The 18,884-nt window shown below is 41.9% G+C and overlaps 1 protein-coding gene across 3 annotated transcripts in view; it reads left to right on the top strand.

The window, feature by feature from the left end:
- Positions 1-18,884, top strand: part of loxl3b (lysyl oxidase-like 3b) — a 28,046-nt gene that overhangs the window by 2,144 nt on the left and 7,018 nt on the right. For 2 of the 3 annotated variants that reach the window (XM_034675936.1, XM_034675935.1), the window contains exons 2-6: positions 4,019-4,384; positions 5,674-5,837; positions 8,436-8,653; positions 15,318-15,525; positions 15,891-16,071. In XM_034675936.1, coding sequence (XP_034531827.1) covers positions 4,027-4,384; positions 5,674-5,837; positions 8,436-8,653; positions 15,318-15,525; positions 15,891-16,071 — 1,129 coding nt within the window. In that variant the 5' untranslated portion in view covers positions 4,019-4,026. Of the gene's footprint in view, positions 1-4,018; positions 4,385-5,673; positions 5,838-8,435; positions 8,654-14,789; positions 14,847-15,317; positions 15,526-15,890; positions 16,072-18,884 lie in introns of all 3 variants that reach the window. The other variant, XM_034675934.1, reaches the window with a different exon arrangement.

Consider the following 18,884-nt stretch of genomic DNA (forward strand, 5'->3'; position numbering starts at 1 on the left):
TCACTTTTCTGATGCCTAGAAGAGCTGAAAGACAAAAAAAGCTGTCCCGAACATCAGAGAAACAGGTTAGCAGAGCAAACCAAAAGTTGTTCTTATTAAAAGCTTTTTAAAGGTCTCTCATTAGAAAGTCGGGCTGTTAAAGTTAACCACTGAGTTTGGAAAAGATTACGTCCCTGCGTTATGGTTTGGACTCTTGGCGGACCAGAAAACCAACAAACTCTGGCTTCTCTTTCTTTGAATCTCTAGAAGACATTTCTCTCCTTTTTGAGTAACCTTCTTCTCCATATTTACCTCCTTATCTTAAACCTTATCCTTCAGTGTTCATCCATTCTCCCACTTCTTCAGACAAACCACTTCTTCCTCAGATGTGGCTCACGCTCATGTTGACTGGTTTACAGATAAAGTTTCACAAAGTTCCTCTGAGGTCAACAACACACAGCAGAAAGGCATGAAAATCTTTTCCTGTTGCCCACGCAGGGAGCTTTCACTCCCGGCTTAGTTCAGTCAACCAGAACTCAGCAAGGTACAGAGCTCTGGTAGTAATTAGCAAACAGATTCAGTGTGTTTTGGTGCGTGCATGCAGAGTCTCAGGACAGGGCTGACTGATGAACTGCTGCCTGGATGTTTGAGTCAGACTCTGTTCTAAATAGAATCAGACTGATGGAAGTTGCTCCTATCCAATCCTACCTTCTGTATTTAATTGGCTTTGATAACTGCCCTGAAAAATGCAGAATTGCTACCAACTTACATTCCTCTTGATCAAGGAAAGTTCCTTTCTCTCAGATGATAAACCTCAGGGTCAATAACCCGTCCTGAAGTGAAGTGGGAGTACGCTTTGGTGCTCTTAAAAGTGTTGAGGGACTTCCTGGTATAAGGAGGGAGACTGTGGAGGAGGTAGATATATCGGCAGAAGTCAAATTTGACTAATGTTTTAGATTCATCGTCATCCTTACTACTACCATCCGTCTCCCCACTATCATCTCTCTCTCTCTCTTCATCTCCTCTATCCCTCTCTCCAACATGGTCTCAAATGTGTGTCTAACATGAGTCTGGTCCTGCTGGAGGTTTCTGCCTGTTAAAGGAAGTTTGTCCTTCCCACTGTAACTTTTAAGAGTAGGCTTCAAACTTTCCTTAGAGTTTGGCTCAGGCTTGGACCAGCTCTTAGTTATGCTGCTATAGACTTAGACTGCCGGGGGAACACACACACTGGGATCCTGTCTTTCCCTCTCTCTCTCCCTGTCCCATTAAAGTCGCTAACCATACCTTTCTGGAGTCCCTGAGCTCCCTTGTCTCGTAGCTTCCTGCTGCTGTGGACGTGCCAGACTCCAGCTGCTACAACTACTACTATCCGTCTCTCCACTTTCATCTCTCTCTCTCTCTTCATCTCCCTCTATCCCTCTCTCCAACACGGTCTCAGCAGATGTGTGTCTGACATGAGTCTGGTCCTGCTGGAGGTTTCTGCCTGTTAAAGGAAGTTTGTCCTTGCCACTGTAACTTGCTAAATGCTGCAAAGTGCTCTGCTCATGGTGGATTAAGATGAGATCAGACTGAGTCCTGTCTGTAAGATGGGACTGGATCTTATCCGGTCTTGATGTTGGGTCAATAGAACATAGAGTACGGTCTAGACCTACTGTGATTTTGTGGGGATTGTGTGGGGTTTGGCGCCCCCTGTGGACAAAGAGGGGACTTTTACTCATTTCAGTCTGTTTCATTTCCAGCTACAAACTCCTCACAGGAGCTTTAAAAACTCAGAGGACATGTCTCCACATGGCTTCAGTTCAGACATAGGTTCCCCTGCAGACTGAAGCGTAGTGTGTGTCCCTCCACACACCGTGAAGCCGGACTCAGACGATGCAGTCAGTCTCAGACATGTTATGGAAAGTGCACCTTAAGTTTGTGGTCTCTGTACAAACACATCACACTACTGTATGTGTGTCTCTGGAGGAACAACCCCCCACTCACTGAGAGCAAAGAGGGAGTGAAGCTGTCAGGGTATCAATAGCAGGTTTATGTTATAGCATACAGGGTCTACCTGAGCTGTACAAGAAGGGTTACGAGAGCGGAGAGAGGAAAAGAAGCTTATTGTATCACAAAGTATGAATGAAGACTCTTCCAGATGTAACTCACTCGCTACAATCCACAGAAAGCTCTAAAGGAGACAAACACTCTGAAAAGGTGTTAATTTATTGGATATAAATACTCATGTCTTTTGTCTCTGCGTCTGATCGTGTGGTCGACCAGGCCGGCACGTTTTTAATGTTCCCTGTCATCCGTCTTCCCCACATCAGAGTCGCGTAAACACCGAGCAGATGGTTTGAATCAAACTGTCGGAGCGGCTCCACTCGGTCACATCAATCCTTCCTCCATGTGCTGAGCTTATTTTCAGCTCCTTGGTCTGAGCCCTCGCGGCTTCAGACAGCAGAGAGACATTTGGGGGGCAGCGATGGTGACTCCAGCTGCCTGCTGTCCTCCCTCTGGTATTATCTCAGCACAAAATAATGCTTACAGATGTGTCCTGAAATAGAACAGACTGGATGAATGTACATTTTAGGGACAGGCGTTTGATCTGAAGCCTGAAAAATGCTTTTGTTTTTGCTGCAGGGTCTGTTAGTTTGACATTTTGTTAAATCTAGACTGTTCTCTATGTTCTATTATCAACAAAGACCCAACATCAAGACCGGATAAGATCCAGTCCCACCTTACAGACAGGACTCAGTCTGATCTCATCTTAATCCACCATGAGCAGAGCACTTTGCAGCATTTAGCAAGTTACAGTGGCAAGGACAAACTTCCTTTAACAGGCAGAAACCTCCAGCAGGACCAGACTCATGTTAGACACACATCTGCTGAGACCGTGTTGGAGAGAGGGATAGAGGGAGATGAAGAGAGAGAGAGATGATAGTGGGGAGACGGATAGAATTAGTTGTAGCCGCTGGAGGAACCTACGAGACAAGGGAGCTCAGGGACTCCAGAGAGATCTATGGTTATTGACTTAAATAGGAACAGGCAGAAACCTTGAGTAGGACCAGACTCATGTTAGACAAACATCTGCTGAGACTGAGTTGGAGAGAGGGATAGAGGGAGAGGAAGAGAGAGAGAGAGAGAGAGAGAGAGAGAGAGAGAGAGAGAGAGAGAGAGAGAGAGAGAGAGAGAGAGAGATGATAGTGGTGAGACGGATAGCAGTAGTTGTCCAGTAGCAGCTGGAGTCTTCCTTTAAACTTCCTTTAACAGGCAGAAACCTCGAGCAGGACCAGACTCATGTTAGACACACATCTGCTGAGACCGAGTTGGGGTTGGAAAGAGGGATAGAGAAGATTAAGAGAGAGATGATAGTGGTGGGACTGATAGAAGTAGTTCCAGCAGCTGGAGTCTGGCATGTCCACAGCAGCAGCAACCTACGAGACAAGGGAGCTCAGGGACTCCAGAGAGATCTATGGTTATTGACTTAAATAGGAACAGGCAGAAACCTTGAGTAGGACCAGACTCATGTTAGACAAACATCTGCTGAGACTGAGTTGGAGAGAGGGATAGAGGGAGAGGAAGAGAGAGAGAGAGAGAGAGAGAGAGAGAGAGAGAGAGAGAGAGATGATAGTGGTGAGACGGATAGCAGTAGTTGTAGCAGCTGGAGTGTTCCTTTAAACTTCCTTTAACAGGCAGCCACCTCGAGCAGGACCAGACTCATGTTAGACGCACATTTGCTGAGACCGAGTTGGGGTTGGAAAGAGGGATAGAGAAGATTAAGAGAGAGATGATAGTGGTGGGACTGATAGTAGTAGTTCCAGAAGCTGGAGTCTGGCATGCCCACAGCAGCAGCAACCTACGAGACAAGGGAGCTCAGGGACTCCAGAAAGGTCTATGGTTAGGGAGAGTTAAAGTAAGTGACAGGCAGAGAGAGGGAAAGACAGGATCCCGGTGTGTCAGTTCCCCCAGCAGTCTAACCCTATAACCAAAAGAAACACACACAGCTTCTCATTTTAAAACACATCCTTGAATTGTTTCTTCTTTTCTCCACTTGCAGCTGAAACGATGGTGCAGTCGAGACACAGGCCCCGGCTCGCGCTCAGCCTTCTGTTTGGGTTGTGGTTACCCTACTGTTTGACCCAGACCACACCATCACCAAGCACTGCCTCTCCACCACCCACGCCCTCCCCGTCCTCCCCATCCCCTACATCCTCCCAGCCCCAGACCGAGCGGCTAAAGGTCAGGCTGGCTGGATATCCACGGAAACACAACGAGGGTCGGGTGGAGCTTTTCCACAAGGGGGAGTGGGGAACGATCTGTGACGACGACTTCTCAATAACAAACGCCAACGTGCTCTGTCGCCAGCTGGGCTTTGTTTCGGCCACAGGATGGACCCACAGCGCCAAGTACGGCAAGGGCCAAGGTAACAGGGACCTCAGAGTCACTTTCATGTCTAATACTCTGTCTGCTCTGAAATATGAAGATTCATAGTGTTCAAAATGACGTGTTTGGACATCAGAGATACATCCAATCTACATCCTAACAGGAAACACTCCACAACTAATCTTGAGGCAACTTTAAAAATGTTGAACAACTATCTTAAACATTTAACCACATCCAACAGATGTGACATGACTGAATGTGGAATTCTAGTTTTGATCTAATTTTTATTTTGAATAATTTGGACATTTTTAAAGACTTTTTTATTTTTATTTTGTCTGCCTTTTTAAAAAAAAAAAAATCCTGAAATATTTTCTTTATTTTTTTCTAACACATCACAACATTTTTTTTCTGGCATTTTTCCAAAATTATTTTTGAATTTTATTCATATTTTATTTACATTTTGAAAAACCTTTCCTAGACTTTTCAAAATTTCACTCAAACATTTTTAAGTTAAGTTTTTTAAATCAACATTTTCTGGACATTTTACCAATATTTTCCCCGTATTTTTATTTTCGTTTTATCAACAATTTGATAAATTGACTAATATGACCTTCACGCCTTTAACATTGCTCCTAATTATTTTTTACAATGTATTTTGGACAATTTGCCAATACTTTCCCAAAGTTTAACTCTTTATTTATCAACACAATGAAAATTGTCAGCTATAATCTCATGAAATTAAATTTTTAAAAAATCCAGACATTTTTACTTATAAGTTTTTGAAACACATCAACAGCAAACCAACATTTTACACTTAATTTATTATATTTTTCTACAATTTGAAAATTTTTATCTCTGACATTTAACCAATATTTGACGGCCATATTTGTTTTGACCTCAACTACCTTAAAACCTGTAAAAGAATCACCCTTGAATTTCATATTTTAAGGAATACTTTGACACACATTGATCTATTTTTACATTTTAAGCATATAGCTGATTCTTCTTGAGCCTCATGTCTAGAATCTTTTCGTACATGTAGAGTAAATTGTTTCACTGCTTGCTAATATTGATTTTGTTTCTTTTGTAAAACTGTTTCTTTTTATTTTATGTTTGTATAACTCTTTCTTCTTTTCTGCTTTTTTTTTAATTGTATTTTTTTTACTTTTACATGTTCGAAATAAAGTCATCAAATCAAATCAAATCAAAAAAGAATAAAGGTAACTTAAGAGAACTTGACTGCATTAGTTCCTCGAGCATTAGGGTAAAGTGTGTCTCCCAGGCCTGGTAGTTTGCTGTAGCTGCTGTCACAGTCTGCTGCCTCTTCAGGGAAAATCTGGCTGGACAACGTTCTGTGCAGCGGGGGCGAGAAGAGCATCGAGTTCTGCAGGTCTCGTGGATGGGGAAACAGTGACTGCACTCACGATGAAGACGCCGGAGTGGTGTGCAAAGACGAGAGGATCCCTGGCTTTGTGGACCCAAATGTTATTGATGTAAGTCACTAAAATACATTTAAAGAGATTGTGTAATTTAAATGCAGCTAAAATTACACTCAGCACTCATTACAAAGCTGTAACAAGCCTATAAAGGCCGCCTCAGTGTTTACTGCTGCTTCAGAGCCTATAGACTATATGGTTAAACCCACACATGCAACGCCTCAGTGCAGCTCCACCTGAAGCTGCCACACACATGTTACAGATAAGCTCTGCTCTATACCATGTGTTGGAGCCTGTTAAAAGCAGCAGCAGCCTCTGCCAGTGCTTTGTCCTGAGGTGATGCAGTGTGTGCAGTAAACTCAACACCTTCCATAACAGAGTCTCAGGTCCTTTGACTCTTTGTGGTAGAGAAGAGCGGGGTCGTGACCTCAGGGTCAAAGGTTAAGACGTGAAATTCTGCTTCTTCAGCAGAACTCGTAGCAAGGGTTAAGTAACTCTCTAGAAATCTCTAAGTATTAACTGACATGTGGTTCTTATGAGCCGAAGAGTTTTATACTAATCATGTTTGTGTGAGGTGATAAACAGGACGGGACTTTGGTATGAGAAGTGTTCTGGTTTCCATTTGTAGTCCTGTAGTCAGAGAAGTGTTGACCAATCAGATATCAACAGACTTTGGTGAATGCACCAAAATAGACGAAATGAAAACCCAAGGCAGGTAGGAATGACATCCTGTTTCCCTACAGTGGTAATCTCATCTTAATCCACCATGAGCAGAGGACTTTGCAGCATTAAGCAAGTTACAGTGGCAAGGACAAACTTCCTTTAACAGGCAGAAACCTCCAGCAGGACCAGACTCATGTTAGACACACATCTGCTGAGACCGAGTTGGAGAGAGGGATAGAGGGAGGTGAAGAGAGAGAGAGAGATGATAGTGGGGAGACGGATAGTAGGAGTTGTAGCAGCTGGAGTCTGGCACGTCCACAGCAGCAGAGATCCAGAGGAACCTACGAGACAAGGGAGCTCAGGGACTCCAGAAAGGTCTAAGAAAAGAGAGAAGAGAGGGAGACCAGAAGAAAGAAAAAGAGGAGAATAAATGGTGAAGGAATGACAGAAGGAAAGGACGGGATAAGAAAAGGACGGGATAAGAAAAGGAGACATAAAGGATGAAGAAACATGGAAAGAACAAAGAGAGAAAGAAAGAAAGAAAGAAAGAAAGAAAGAAAGGAAAAATTTATAAAAGAGAGAAAGAAAGTAATGAAAGGCAAAAGGAATAAAAGAGAGAAAGAAAGAAGGAAGGAATGAAAGAAAGAAAAAAGTAAGAAGGAATGCAAAAGAGAAAAGAGTAAAGAAAAGAAAGAAAAGAAAGAAAGAAAGAAGGAAAGAAAGAAAGAAAGGATGACAGACCCAAAAAAGGAATCTACAGCAGAGATCCAGAGGAACCTACGAGACAAGGGAGCTCAGGGACTCCAGAAAGGTCTATGGTTAGTAACTTTAATGGGACAGGCAGAGTTAAAGGAAGAGACAGGCAGAGAGAGGAGAGAGAGAGAAAGACAGGATCCCAGTGTGTCAGTCTAAGCCTATAGCAGCATAACTAAGACCTGGTCCAAGCCTGATCCAGCTCTAACTATAAGCTTTATCAAAAAGGAAAGTTTGAAGCCTTAAAAGTAGAGAGGGTGTCTGCCTCCCCGACTCTGACTGGTAGATGATTCCAAAGGAGAGGGGCCTGATAACTGAAGGCTCGACCTCCCATACTTCTTTTAGAGAGCAGTTCTTGTTTGCTGTTCTTGATTTTATGTGTTGTAGACTAAATGTAATCAAACTCCTCCATCTAACGCAGCGAAATGAAGCAATAAAAACAAAATGATTAGGATGCATTTTTACAAGAACAGGAAGTGAAGACGAACTCAAACCTCTGAGGAGTTATTCACAGAGTGTTTGTATTCTCGTACTCAGGTGGGAGAGTGAATGTAAACCTGTGTAAACAAAGATTTCTGACTCTGAGGGAAACTTTGACTTCACTCTGAGGGAGCCCTGTTGGGATGAGACGCCGGTCTAGCTGTTCAGAGCTGGTTGTCATTTTTCCATCTGTCCTCTTTGATGTGTGTTTGCGTATCTGAGGTGAACAAGGTCTAACCGGGAGCTCTCCTCTGCAGACTGGATAATGCAGATCTCTTCCAAAAAAAAGATGTGATGGGAAGAAAGTTTCTCTAAGAGTAAGAGGGAAGACTTTCAGATACTATCACTCCGTCTGCCTGCTGCTGAGACTCAGGCTCAGTCAGATGTGGCCTCTCCAGACTCCCTCCAGACCACAACCATTTCTTTTCCAAATAAAACCGGGCGGAAGTGACTCATTCCAGCGCTGGAGATCGCAGACAGTCACGTTTACCACTCATGAGCTGTTAGTGAGAGCGTTTGACCCAAAGCTGCTCCCCCCTGTAATCGCTCTGACTCAGTGTTGGGTCTGTTTCTCTCATTCAGGAGGCTCAGAGAAACGTGCGTAAGTGAGCACATGTCTCTGTGTGGAGATCAGTTTTTGCTCTCCATTTTAATGTGCATTGCCTCCCTTTAATGCCCCGTGATCAAACATTTTACAAACATGCATTAACTCCTCCTCAAAGAGCAGATACATATACCATACTGCTTCTCTCTGCACAGGCTTTCGTCAGTGATAACAGGATAGAGGAGGTGAGGCTCCGGCCTGTGGTGCCTATAGCCAAAAAGAAGATGCCCATCACGGAGGGTGTGGTGGAGGTGAAGTACAAAGACGGCTGGGCGCAGATCTGCGACCACGGCTGGACGATCAAAAACACCCGCGTGGTCTGTGGCATGCTGGGATTCCCACATGAGAGGAAAGTCAACAAGAACTTCTACAAGTAAGTAACAGAATCATTTAGGTTCTCATCAGTGGATGGGATTACAAGGGTAAACAAAGGACAAGAGAGCAGTCCTCATTCTTTAGTTTGGACGCCTGCATACCTGGCACCAAAACAGCTCTTAAGAGAAAACCACCAATCTATTTCTGCAGCAGTGATGACGACATACAAAGAGACACACAGGCATCTTTGTTTAACAGCAGGCTTGATTACATCCTCAGCGAAATGCTTATGAGGGCCCGGTCTTCATTCGTCCTCTGGGTGAATCATGAGGCTCTTACACTCTGCCAGACCAAGCCAGGATATTTATGGCTCTTGTCGTCTTGTCTGAAGTGAGTAATGCATGGTGGCACAAAGGAGAGGTGCATCTCTGATCCGCCATCAGAGGTACTTATGGAGACACAATGGGGTGGCGGTGTGTAGCATCAGAGCTGGCAGAGCGTGTATGTGGCGCTCCTGCAGCGTGTTTACATGCAATGCATCTTCTTCTTTTTCTGCAACACAGTAGATCAATCTGAAATCACACATTGGGACCCCTTGATTATGACATTGCAGAGTTGAATGTGCAAATACAAAGGTGCAATGATGACATAGCTTTGTAACCACACTGTTGTGGTATTGCAAAGTGTAAGTGGCTGATTACTTTACAAGCACGGGACACAGGACACAAACACATTGGTTCCCTGCTACAGTTTTAAGTTGCTATATGATGCAAAAAGAGCTGCAACAAACTACTTTTGGAAAGCACAACCTCCTTATAACCGGATCCTTCTGAAGGTAGCTGAATGTCCCACCAAAATGTATTTAGACCCTGGTCCCTGCAGGCAAGACACTCTGAGTTCATGCAAAGTTTGTGCAGGCGGTGTTTTCCCAGCAACAAGGATCTGTAACTTGTTTCATTCAGTCATGACGGGAAGTTTCAAGCTTTCAAAGGAAAGAGAGAACACAGATCACAAGCAGGATCTTAGTCCTTCTCTGGTAAAGACTGGACATCATAAGAACAACTGATATCAAAGTGACTGTGTTTCCACCACGCAGCTCCACGACAGAGCACATGATGGAAGTTAAAGCAGACCCTCTTCTGTTCCTGATTTCTTCTCTCTGAAGTTGTTTTTGTTTTTTCTTCTGGCTCGAGATGACAGCAGCTGTGATTTAGTGAGTCACCAGGGTCACATATTTCATGTCCTCTGTCTTTGTTCAGTCATTTGCATAGGAAGTTAAAAGCGATTGTTTTCCACTGGCAGTGATGGAGAAGTAAGAGCCAGGGTGTTGATTTTATGTGTTTTCACATCTGAGATAATCATTGACAGAACATAAGTCGGCCAGTTGCTTTAGATTAACTTAGTTTCAGTTTTGGTCTGTTGGAGGGAAATTTAAGACTTTTTGGAAATCATCCTGGGTTTTCAATTCTTGAGGATGGCTGTTAAAATGTCCCATACAACTATAATACAATAGGATAAGATATGTTACAGTAACATCCGATCCGATATGAAACAACATTACGAAACAAGATTCAATACAATTAGATATAAAGCGTTACGATATGGTATCATACATTACAATAAGTTACATTATGTCACGATACGATGCATTACAATGATACGTTACGATACGATACATTATGATATATAACGATACAATATATATGATATGATATGATACATTGCATTACGTTACGATATGATACGTTACGATACGATATGATACATCACGATATGATACGTTACGATACGATATGATGTGATACGATATGATACATTGCATTACGTTACGATACGATACATTACGATACGATATGATACGTTACGATACGTTACGATAGGATATGATACATCACGGTATGATACGTTACGATATGATGTGATACGATATGATGTGATACGATATGATACATTGCGTTACGTTACGATATGATACGTTACAATACGATATGATACATCACGATATGATACGTTACGATATGATACGTTACGATATGATACGTTACGATATGATACGTTACGATATGATACGTTACGATATGATGTGATACGATATGATGTGATACGATATGATACATTGCGTTACGTTACGATATGATACGTTACAATACGATATGATACATCACGATATGATACATCACGATATGATACGTTACGATATGATACGTTACGATATGATACGTTACAATACGATATGATACATCACGATATGATACGTTACGATATGATATGTTGCGCTACGTTAAATTGCGTTACGTTTCGTAACGATATGATACGTTACGATATGATACGTTACAACACGATATGATACGTTACAATATGATACATTGCATTACGATATTATACGTTACGATATTATAGGTTACGATATATGTTACGATATGATACGTTACGATATGATACGTTACGATATATGTTACGATATGATACGTTACGATATGATACGTTACGATATATGTTACGATATGATACGTTACGATATATGTTACTATATGATACGTTACGATATGATACGTTACGATATATGTTACGATATGATACGTTACGATATGATATGTTACAATACGATACGAAACCACACAAAATCATAATACACTAAATGATACGATACGATTCAATGTGATTTAATATGATATGAAATCAAACAATACTTTAAGATAAGATACGATATGACGCAATGATACATCATAATTACGGATGAACTGATTAATGCAAAATTCCCCCTAAATGTGAAGTGCAGGATTAACGTCATAAATTAGTGACGCTGTGACTCACATTGAAAAAGGAATTGGAGCAGCGTTTATTAGTAAATCAAGATATCCAGACTTAAGCACTTGTGTATTGGTTCTTGTACTACACAAGTCAGGGCAATGATTCATAGCTGTAATATTATATCGTCACACCTCTAATGTTGGAAACTTGCACAGAATCAGAAGACTAATAGTAAAGTTACTTAAGACCTGTTTACAGTCAAACCACCCTGACTCCTGTAGTAGCAGACCTTGCTGTGGTATGTTCGTACAGTCGACTCTCAGACCCCCACTCTCTCTCTCTTCTCCCAGTTTGCCGCTCCAGTATGACTGCACACATTCCTGGCTGCGCTCCAGCTCAAGGCGTCTTATTCATCCCCTGCAGATGGTTCTCAGTAGCGCGAGGGGGAAATGTGTGTTTTCTCTCAAGAGTGTGTGAAGGCTGAGGCTCAGGGGAATAGTCCGGGGTTGGGGTTTGTTCTCTGTTGTCTCTTCTTTTTTAGTCTTTTCAGTTAAATGTGTGAGTAGAGGAGGGGCTGAGGGCAGACAATCAGCTTTTCACAATCGTCTCAGTTCATGAGGAGAGAGACCTGAAGGTATTTCAGCTCTTAGAATAGACAGACAAAGACTGTAGGGCATTTTCTCATATCATAACTTAAAGAATACATTACCCACAATGCAGCGAAGGCTTTCAAAGCTTGGTCAGAGATTCAGAAATCTAGTCTAGTCAGACTTTAAGACCTGAACTTTGACCGTCAACTATATATTTAAATTTTAATCAGTTTATTTTGAGAGGAAAGGAAATAGAAGTGATCAAATGTAGTTTTATCACTACCACATCCTGCAAACAGAGGTCTCAACCAGGGCAGGAATTTCACAGAAGCCAGGGAAACCATTGGAGCCATGTTCGCCGTGACCCTCCAAAAATGATATGACCTGGAGGCCCCGTGGACTTGATGCCCCGTCTACCAACACTACTGTGTTTTTCCGTTACCAGGGAAGTGAAGAAAGTTTGACATGAGACAAAAATAGAGCCCAAAGAGCTGAATTCTGGGTAGTTGGGATAACTCTGTATCTGTGATTGTACATTGGTGACCTGAAGTCTGTAACATAATATCGTGCAGACTTGAGGAATGTCAGAAATGTTATGCACCGCTGACCCTCCGCTGCTTTACCTGAAAGAAGTGTGTGTGTGTGCAGCCCAGAGACGACCACCCGTGTGTGTGTGTACATATATGCAGCCCGTGTGTGTTGACATGTTGTCTCTCTCCTGTGTGTGATGGAATTCGGCTGTCTCACTGTTGCAGACGTCTGAAAAAGCGAGCGGCTGAGAAGGCGTCCAGGCCAAAGGTTAATGTTTCAGCTGGAGGAAGGTAGACCGTCAGAGAGAAACCCACCGTCCAGCTCCGCCCGCTCTCTGAGAACTGTAGACTGACAGTGGGTTTCCTGCTGGAGTAGATCATAACCATGTAGCTCCTGGTTAGACTAGATGTCCTCCCTCATATCATGTTAGGATGATGTGCAGCATGTGAATGGGTTTAGATGCCTTTTAGTATCCATGGTTGCATCAGGTGGAGGTTCTCTGTTCTTCTTTTTCATGTTCTTTTTGGATCTCAATCACATTTCTACTGACATATAACAGACTGACAACACTGATCTAATCAAGGGCAGAAACACTTCTTAAACACTTTAACATCAAATAATTTTAAAAGCCACTGAGTTCATTCAACCCTGAGGAAAACAAAACTGAGTATTTCATCATCCAGATGTTTTTAAGCCCTTTTTTGATCGGACAGTTTTGTCAATCTGTGACAGTTTTTCTGTTTTATACAAATCAGTCCTTCTCAATCTTTCTTGTGCAATCTAATCCCATTCCTAACAATGGCATGCTTTTTGGAAAAGGTTACACATTTTCCATCCTGGGATCTGTAACTTTTAAAAAAGTCAGACTTTAGGCTCCTGAGTCATCGAGACAAGAGACTCAGAAGCTACACGATACTAGACCAAGTCACCCCATCCAGGTCTTTTTTATTACCTTACACTATTTGCAAGGTTTCCTATGGTGTCTTTACCATAAATTATTAAGCTCATTTGATGATCATGAGGTAAATATTCATGAAAAAAGGAAATAAAAGGATATAAAAGCTTTCATATCAAATTAAGGCTTACAGACGTAAATTGAACAGAGCCAGTAATAAGATCAAAACAATAATCATATTGGTTCTCAGCATTAATCCCTCTGTAGTATCCATCCTCAGGCTCATTTATCCTAACTGAAGACATACATTTGTAAATAAGTCATAAATACGTAGTTTATGTTTTATTTTGAAAGGCTGAGTGACTTCCTGAAACTCTAATTGCATCTCAATGCGTGTGCCTTTGGAAATTGCCTCTTTAAGTTAATTTATCAGGACTTTAACTTAAAGAATGAATTAATAATCTCATTTAACTATTCTTCGTTTTTGATTTGTTTTATAATTAACCTCTTATGATGATCATAATTTGCAGAATCTAAATAACTAAATGTTCTTGAAGAAGTTGAAGAACCTGCAAACACAGCCTTTGTGTAATATCACTTTGTAACATCATGCTTTCACTATCACACCATCCTCTATGACTTATTAGCATCCTCTCCGATCAAAAAGCAATGCCGTACCATGCATCAGTAAGATCAATGTGGTAACTCGAGGTTCACATTGTATAAAACAACAGAAACATAGAGTCGGTTTTACTAACAAACTGCAAAGCCAAAGGTATGTGGACACCTCACCTTTATGCCCATTTGTTCAACTGTACGTTCATCCATAAGGTGTTGGATGAGGTTGAGGTCAGACCAGTTCATACACACACACCAAACCAGTTCAAATCACACCCTGATGTAGAAGTTTAAACTAAAAATCTCAAATTAAAAACTCTGCAAAGACATTATTGCTAACCTGAAGACAAATCATGTTTTCTTTTTCCTGCAATTCAACTTTTTATTGCATATTTTCAGCATTTGCCTATAAGTGATGTTTTCTGACCAAAAAAAATTAACAACTTGTGACATGTAGAATTAATCAGACATCCACTGATGGTCATGTTTGCTGTCATTATTGATTTTAGTCTGATTCATAAGCAGATTAAAACTCCTCACTGGAGCTTTAAGCAGTGATTTAAACGCCTCACCCAAATTTAGAAAAGAAAAGTGTTGAAAAGTGTGTCCACTTACTTCTGTCTGTGCAGTATTTACAGTGTTGATGAAACAAATTAAAGCTCTTATATGTGTCTTTGTGTTGATGCTTTTGTGAAGGATGTGTCACTTTCAACGAGGAGACACATCCTTTGAAACCGTCTTATAACAGCTCATCATGTCACTTCACGTTGTGTTCTAACTGTGCAGTCTAACCCGTGTTTACCTTTCAGGCCGACATCCAAAGCTAAAGCTAACTCTAAGACTAAACAGAGCAGCCCTGGCAAAAGGTAATCTGAGGATAAACTATTCAGCGGGTTGATTTAAGCTGTTTAGAAAGACCAGCCAACATGCTGCATCCAAAATACTCAGAGAAATGTACACAGAGAAGAACGTCTGGGGAAGTTTTTGGATGTGCAGATGAACAGAAATAGTTTATTCTCTGAAAAACATACATCCTGTCCTGTACGAACACACGACCTGCACATGTTAGGAAGAACAGCCAAGAACAGAATGTGATGCTTTATGTATATGATGTATTGTGAAAATGATTCTGAAGGTATTTCATATTTTTTATTGTAAAGGAAAAGAACATTTATACATTTAGTTACTGATTTTTACTTAATGTCAAATAATGCCTCTGATTAATGCATTTCTTCTCAGGCTGTCAAACTATGTATTTTTTATTTGTATCTTTAAATCTTCAGATTCTGAACTCCTCTAATGTTCCCCGTTCTCGCCTCTCTCTCTGCTCCCTCCAGATTGTATTTGGAGCGTCAGAAGAATTACTTCCACGTTCACTCTGTGGCGTGTTCGGGCACGGAGGTCCACCTGGCCGCCTGCCCTCTGGAGTTCAGCAAGCCCAACGCAACGTCCAGCTGCCAGGGCGGCATGGCGGCCGTCGTGAGCTGCATGCCGGGGCCGCAGTTCACGCAGAACAGCGGCTTGAAGAAGAAACTTAAGATCTCTGTAACATTGCCTTAAACTTTCTTACAAACTGACTGAAAACACTCAGATTTCTCCATGTGGTCTGAGGATGGATGTTTTAGTCTCATAATAAACTGTGAAAGGTGTTTAAAATTCCTGAAAAAGGCTAGGGAGTGTGTCCAATAAGGGTCTATATGCCTCTTTTATTCATGAAATGTTTATATTTTCCTCAAAATATAAGCAAACCCAATCAAGCATGCTAGATTCCCCACAAAACAAAACCATCTTCTGCAGAGACAGCTTTAAAAACTTACTAGCACATAGGAGATCCATCAAAACACTGTCCATGTAGACTTTCCTACCTGATATAAACATTCTGCTAACATTCTGCTATTCTTGGTTAATAGAGCAACGTGAGGCTGAAGGGTGGAGCCAGGCTGGGCGAGGGTCGGGTGGAGGTGCTGAAAGACAACGAGTGGGGAACGGTGTGTGACGATCGCTGGAACCTGCAATCAGCCAGCGTCGTGTGCAGGGAGCTCGGCTTCGGCAGCGCCAAGGAGGCTCTGACGGGAGCCCGCATGGGACAAGGTGAGAGAAACAGAGGAGTGTGTGTTTGTTTGATGAGATAAGAAACAATGAGAGATAAAAAAACAAACAGATAAAGGTTATAACTTAGAACAAGAAGATCAAGAAGCTAGGTTTCTGATTTCTTATGTTAAAGGAAGAGAGCTGGAAACATGTCAGATCAGATCACTCACATTAAAATAAATTTACATGAGAATTAAAAACAGTCCTTTTCTGTTTTTAAGCAGAAGTCTTTTAAAGAATAAATAAGAAAATGGTTGAAACAAGCCACATCCTCCAGGGATGAAACACAACTGCAGTACCTCGAGTGTCCACTTGAGGCTGACTCCAAAAGCGATGGAAACCCAATTAGAGCTCATATTAAAAGAGTAAACTGTATAGAGGTGAATCAGAGGCGTGGATGATTGGACTGACAGGTGGACATGTGGAAGCTCCGCCTCTCCGCCACTTTCAGGATCACCTGAAAGTTAGTTGGGGTCAGCATTTCCAAGACGGAGACGGCCATTGTTGCGCTTCGTAACCCCTCTTGATGATGCATCAAAGACGACAACCATGCTTCAGAAGATTCATCTGATAAACATAGCTAAGTGTCCAGTACAGCTTACATTTAAGAAAGACAAAGAAGAAGGAGATAGACTTTATCAATCCCAGGGAAGGATCCTGTGAACATGAACTAATGGAGCCGCTCCAAGCTGTTAGTTAAACACAGGAAATCAGTCCTTGTTGGTGCAGAAGAGGTGGGACAGTCTCAGGACTCATCAGCATCATACATTTCTAGTCAGGCTGCAAACCATCACCAGGACATGTAAGAGGGATGATCAGTCTTTTGAGCTACTCTGGAAATTCCCGTTACAGATTCCAAGATTGAATCCCCTGACTCTGTCATCAGCCATCTATCTGCAGCCTGTTTTATCTCTCAGGTCATCTTCTGACCTCTGAGAACTGATAATCTGCCCTCAACGGATCCACATTCCTCCACAGATCCTTCAGTGAGCGCTTATTTTAATAAGTGAAGGAATGTAGTGCATGACGAAAGAAAGGACACAAAGAGAGGAGGAACGTTTTACTGACACGAACCAGAGCAAACTGATGTTCTGTTCATCGTCTGATAAAACTACGACAATACACAAAACTGAGAGTATTAAGAAGTGAGGAATGTTCTTTTCACACATGCAAGCTCTGAAGTCTTGGCAGTAATCATCTCACACATTTAAACTTTCATGAAGTTTCTCTTTCCTGTGCTTCTTTGATTCCTGAGTGACTGACGGGTGTTTCTCAGAACAGAGAACCACCTGTGTTGTTCCAGACTGTTACATGTTTGAGCCTCTACATATGTGACTATAAATCAGTGGATGATTGGAGCTCAAATGATGCCTTTAAGGCCCTTTCTCTGTAAAAGTCCCACTGGGTGCATGAGCTTTCTGATGCATCCTGCTGACTTGAATGTCTCTCTTACGGGCAGCAGGAGCGCCATGAGACAACTTTTGTAAGGTAGTAAGAGCTGGTGTGGGGAACTCTGAAATATAGGTCACGGGCGCAGCCAAGATAAAATATGCCGTTAGTGGACACAGGCCCTCAAGAGGAAAGCTATTTACAGTGACTAATGAAAGTGTTGTGTGAGTGCTGTCATGTTGGACAGAATAAAAAGCGCCTCATAAATATTCAAGTGTTTTTCTTGCTGTGTGTTTCCTCGTTAGTTGTTCCGTTGGAGGACGTTCGTGGAGGTGTGTGTAGTTTTTGGGTGAACGGCTCTGGGATTCCACTGCAGGAGAAACAAGCAGCCTTTTGAGTCGCAGTTCTCAGAAGTGCTGGGTGGGGATGTCTGCTGTCCTGTGTGTACATTTTGATTTCTACCACAGAGGAAGTCAGGAGACTTTGAGGCAGCAGCAGCAGCAGCAGACCGGCTCTGTGCTTACACAGATTTCAGACTCAGCACCTGGCTGAGTCTGAAAGAGATTCCTGAATGTCACTGAAATCGGAAACAAGCAGCGATGAAGGAATTCCTTTCAAAATACAAAATCACAGTCACCTCATGCTCTGACTCAGAGGAGGAGAGTGTGGAGGGTGAAAGTAAGGCAGGGTGTCAGGGATGGAGGACATGCATGCTCAGCTTTAAAAGCAAGCTGAGTCTCAGTTTCAAGAGGTTTTAAAAGAGGACTAAAGTTGAATCTACAGCTGCTAATTCTGCAAAGACAAATTAGAAATATGTGACCAAAGAGAAATCAAGATCTGAGTGAAAATCAGAGCTAAATTCTGCACATATGACCATAAATAAAGGGCAACAAGAAGACATTTTAATAGGAGACGTCTGCTTTTTATTGAATATTTAAAGGGTAAAATAGTCAGCTTAATTAGGACTGAATGATAGAAAGAATTACCAGCGAGATTATAAAAACAAAACCTTCCCTGTTATTCAGATTTGGCCAATGGGAATAAAAGCTGCAGTATTTATTTCTTGCAGCCGATCCACGTCCAGACAGCAGGACTACAAAGACCAGGATCATTATAATCTGATCGAATCAACTCATTAAACGGATTCAGCCCTTAAGAGCTTAATCCAACTTTTCCCAAACAAGATAAATGATGTGAACTGGATTAAAAGAGATCACCTTGTGGGATCTGTAAAAGGTGCAGGACTAGAGATCAAGATATGTTGTCTTTCAGTGTATCTACATGCAAAAGTAACATTTATATTGAAAGTAAACTGTACTAAGAATACTATGAAGTGTAAATCTGCAGCATGTGCACAGGTCTTTCAAAGGAGCTTGAATAACAGTGAAGTCAACATAGTGTTCCTGCAAGAAGACCAAATCCAT

This window comes from Notolabrus celidotus, chromosome 22 (genome assembly GCF_009762535.1).
Source record: "Notolabrus celidotus isolate fNotCel1 chromosome 22, fNotCel1.pri, whole genome shotgun sequence".
NCBI classification, from domain to species: domain Eukaryota; kingdom Metazoa; phylum Chordata; class Actinopteri; order Labriformes; family Labridae; genus Notolabrus; species Notolabrus celidotus.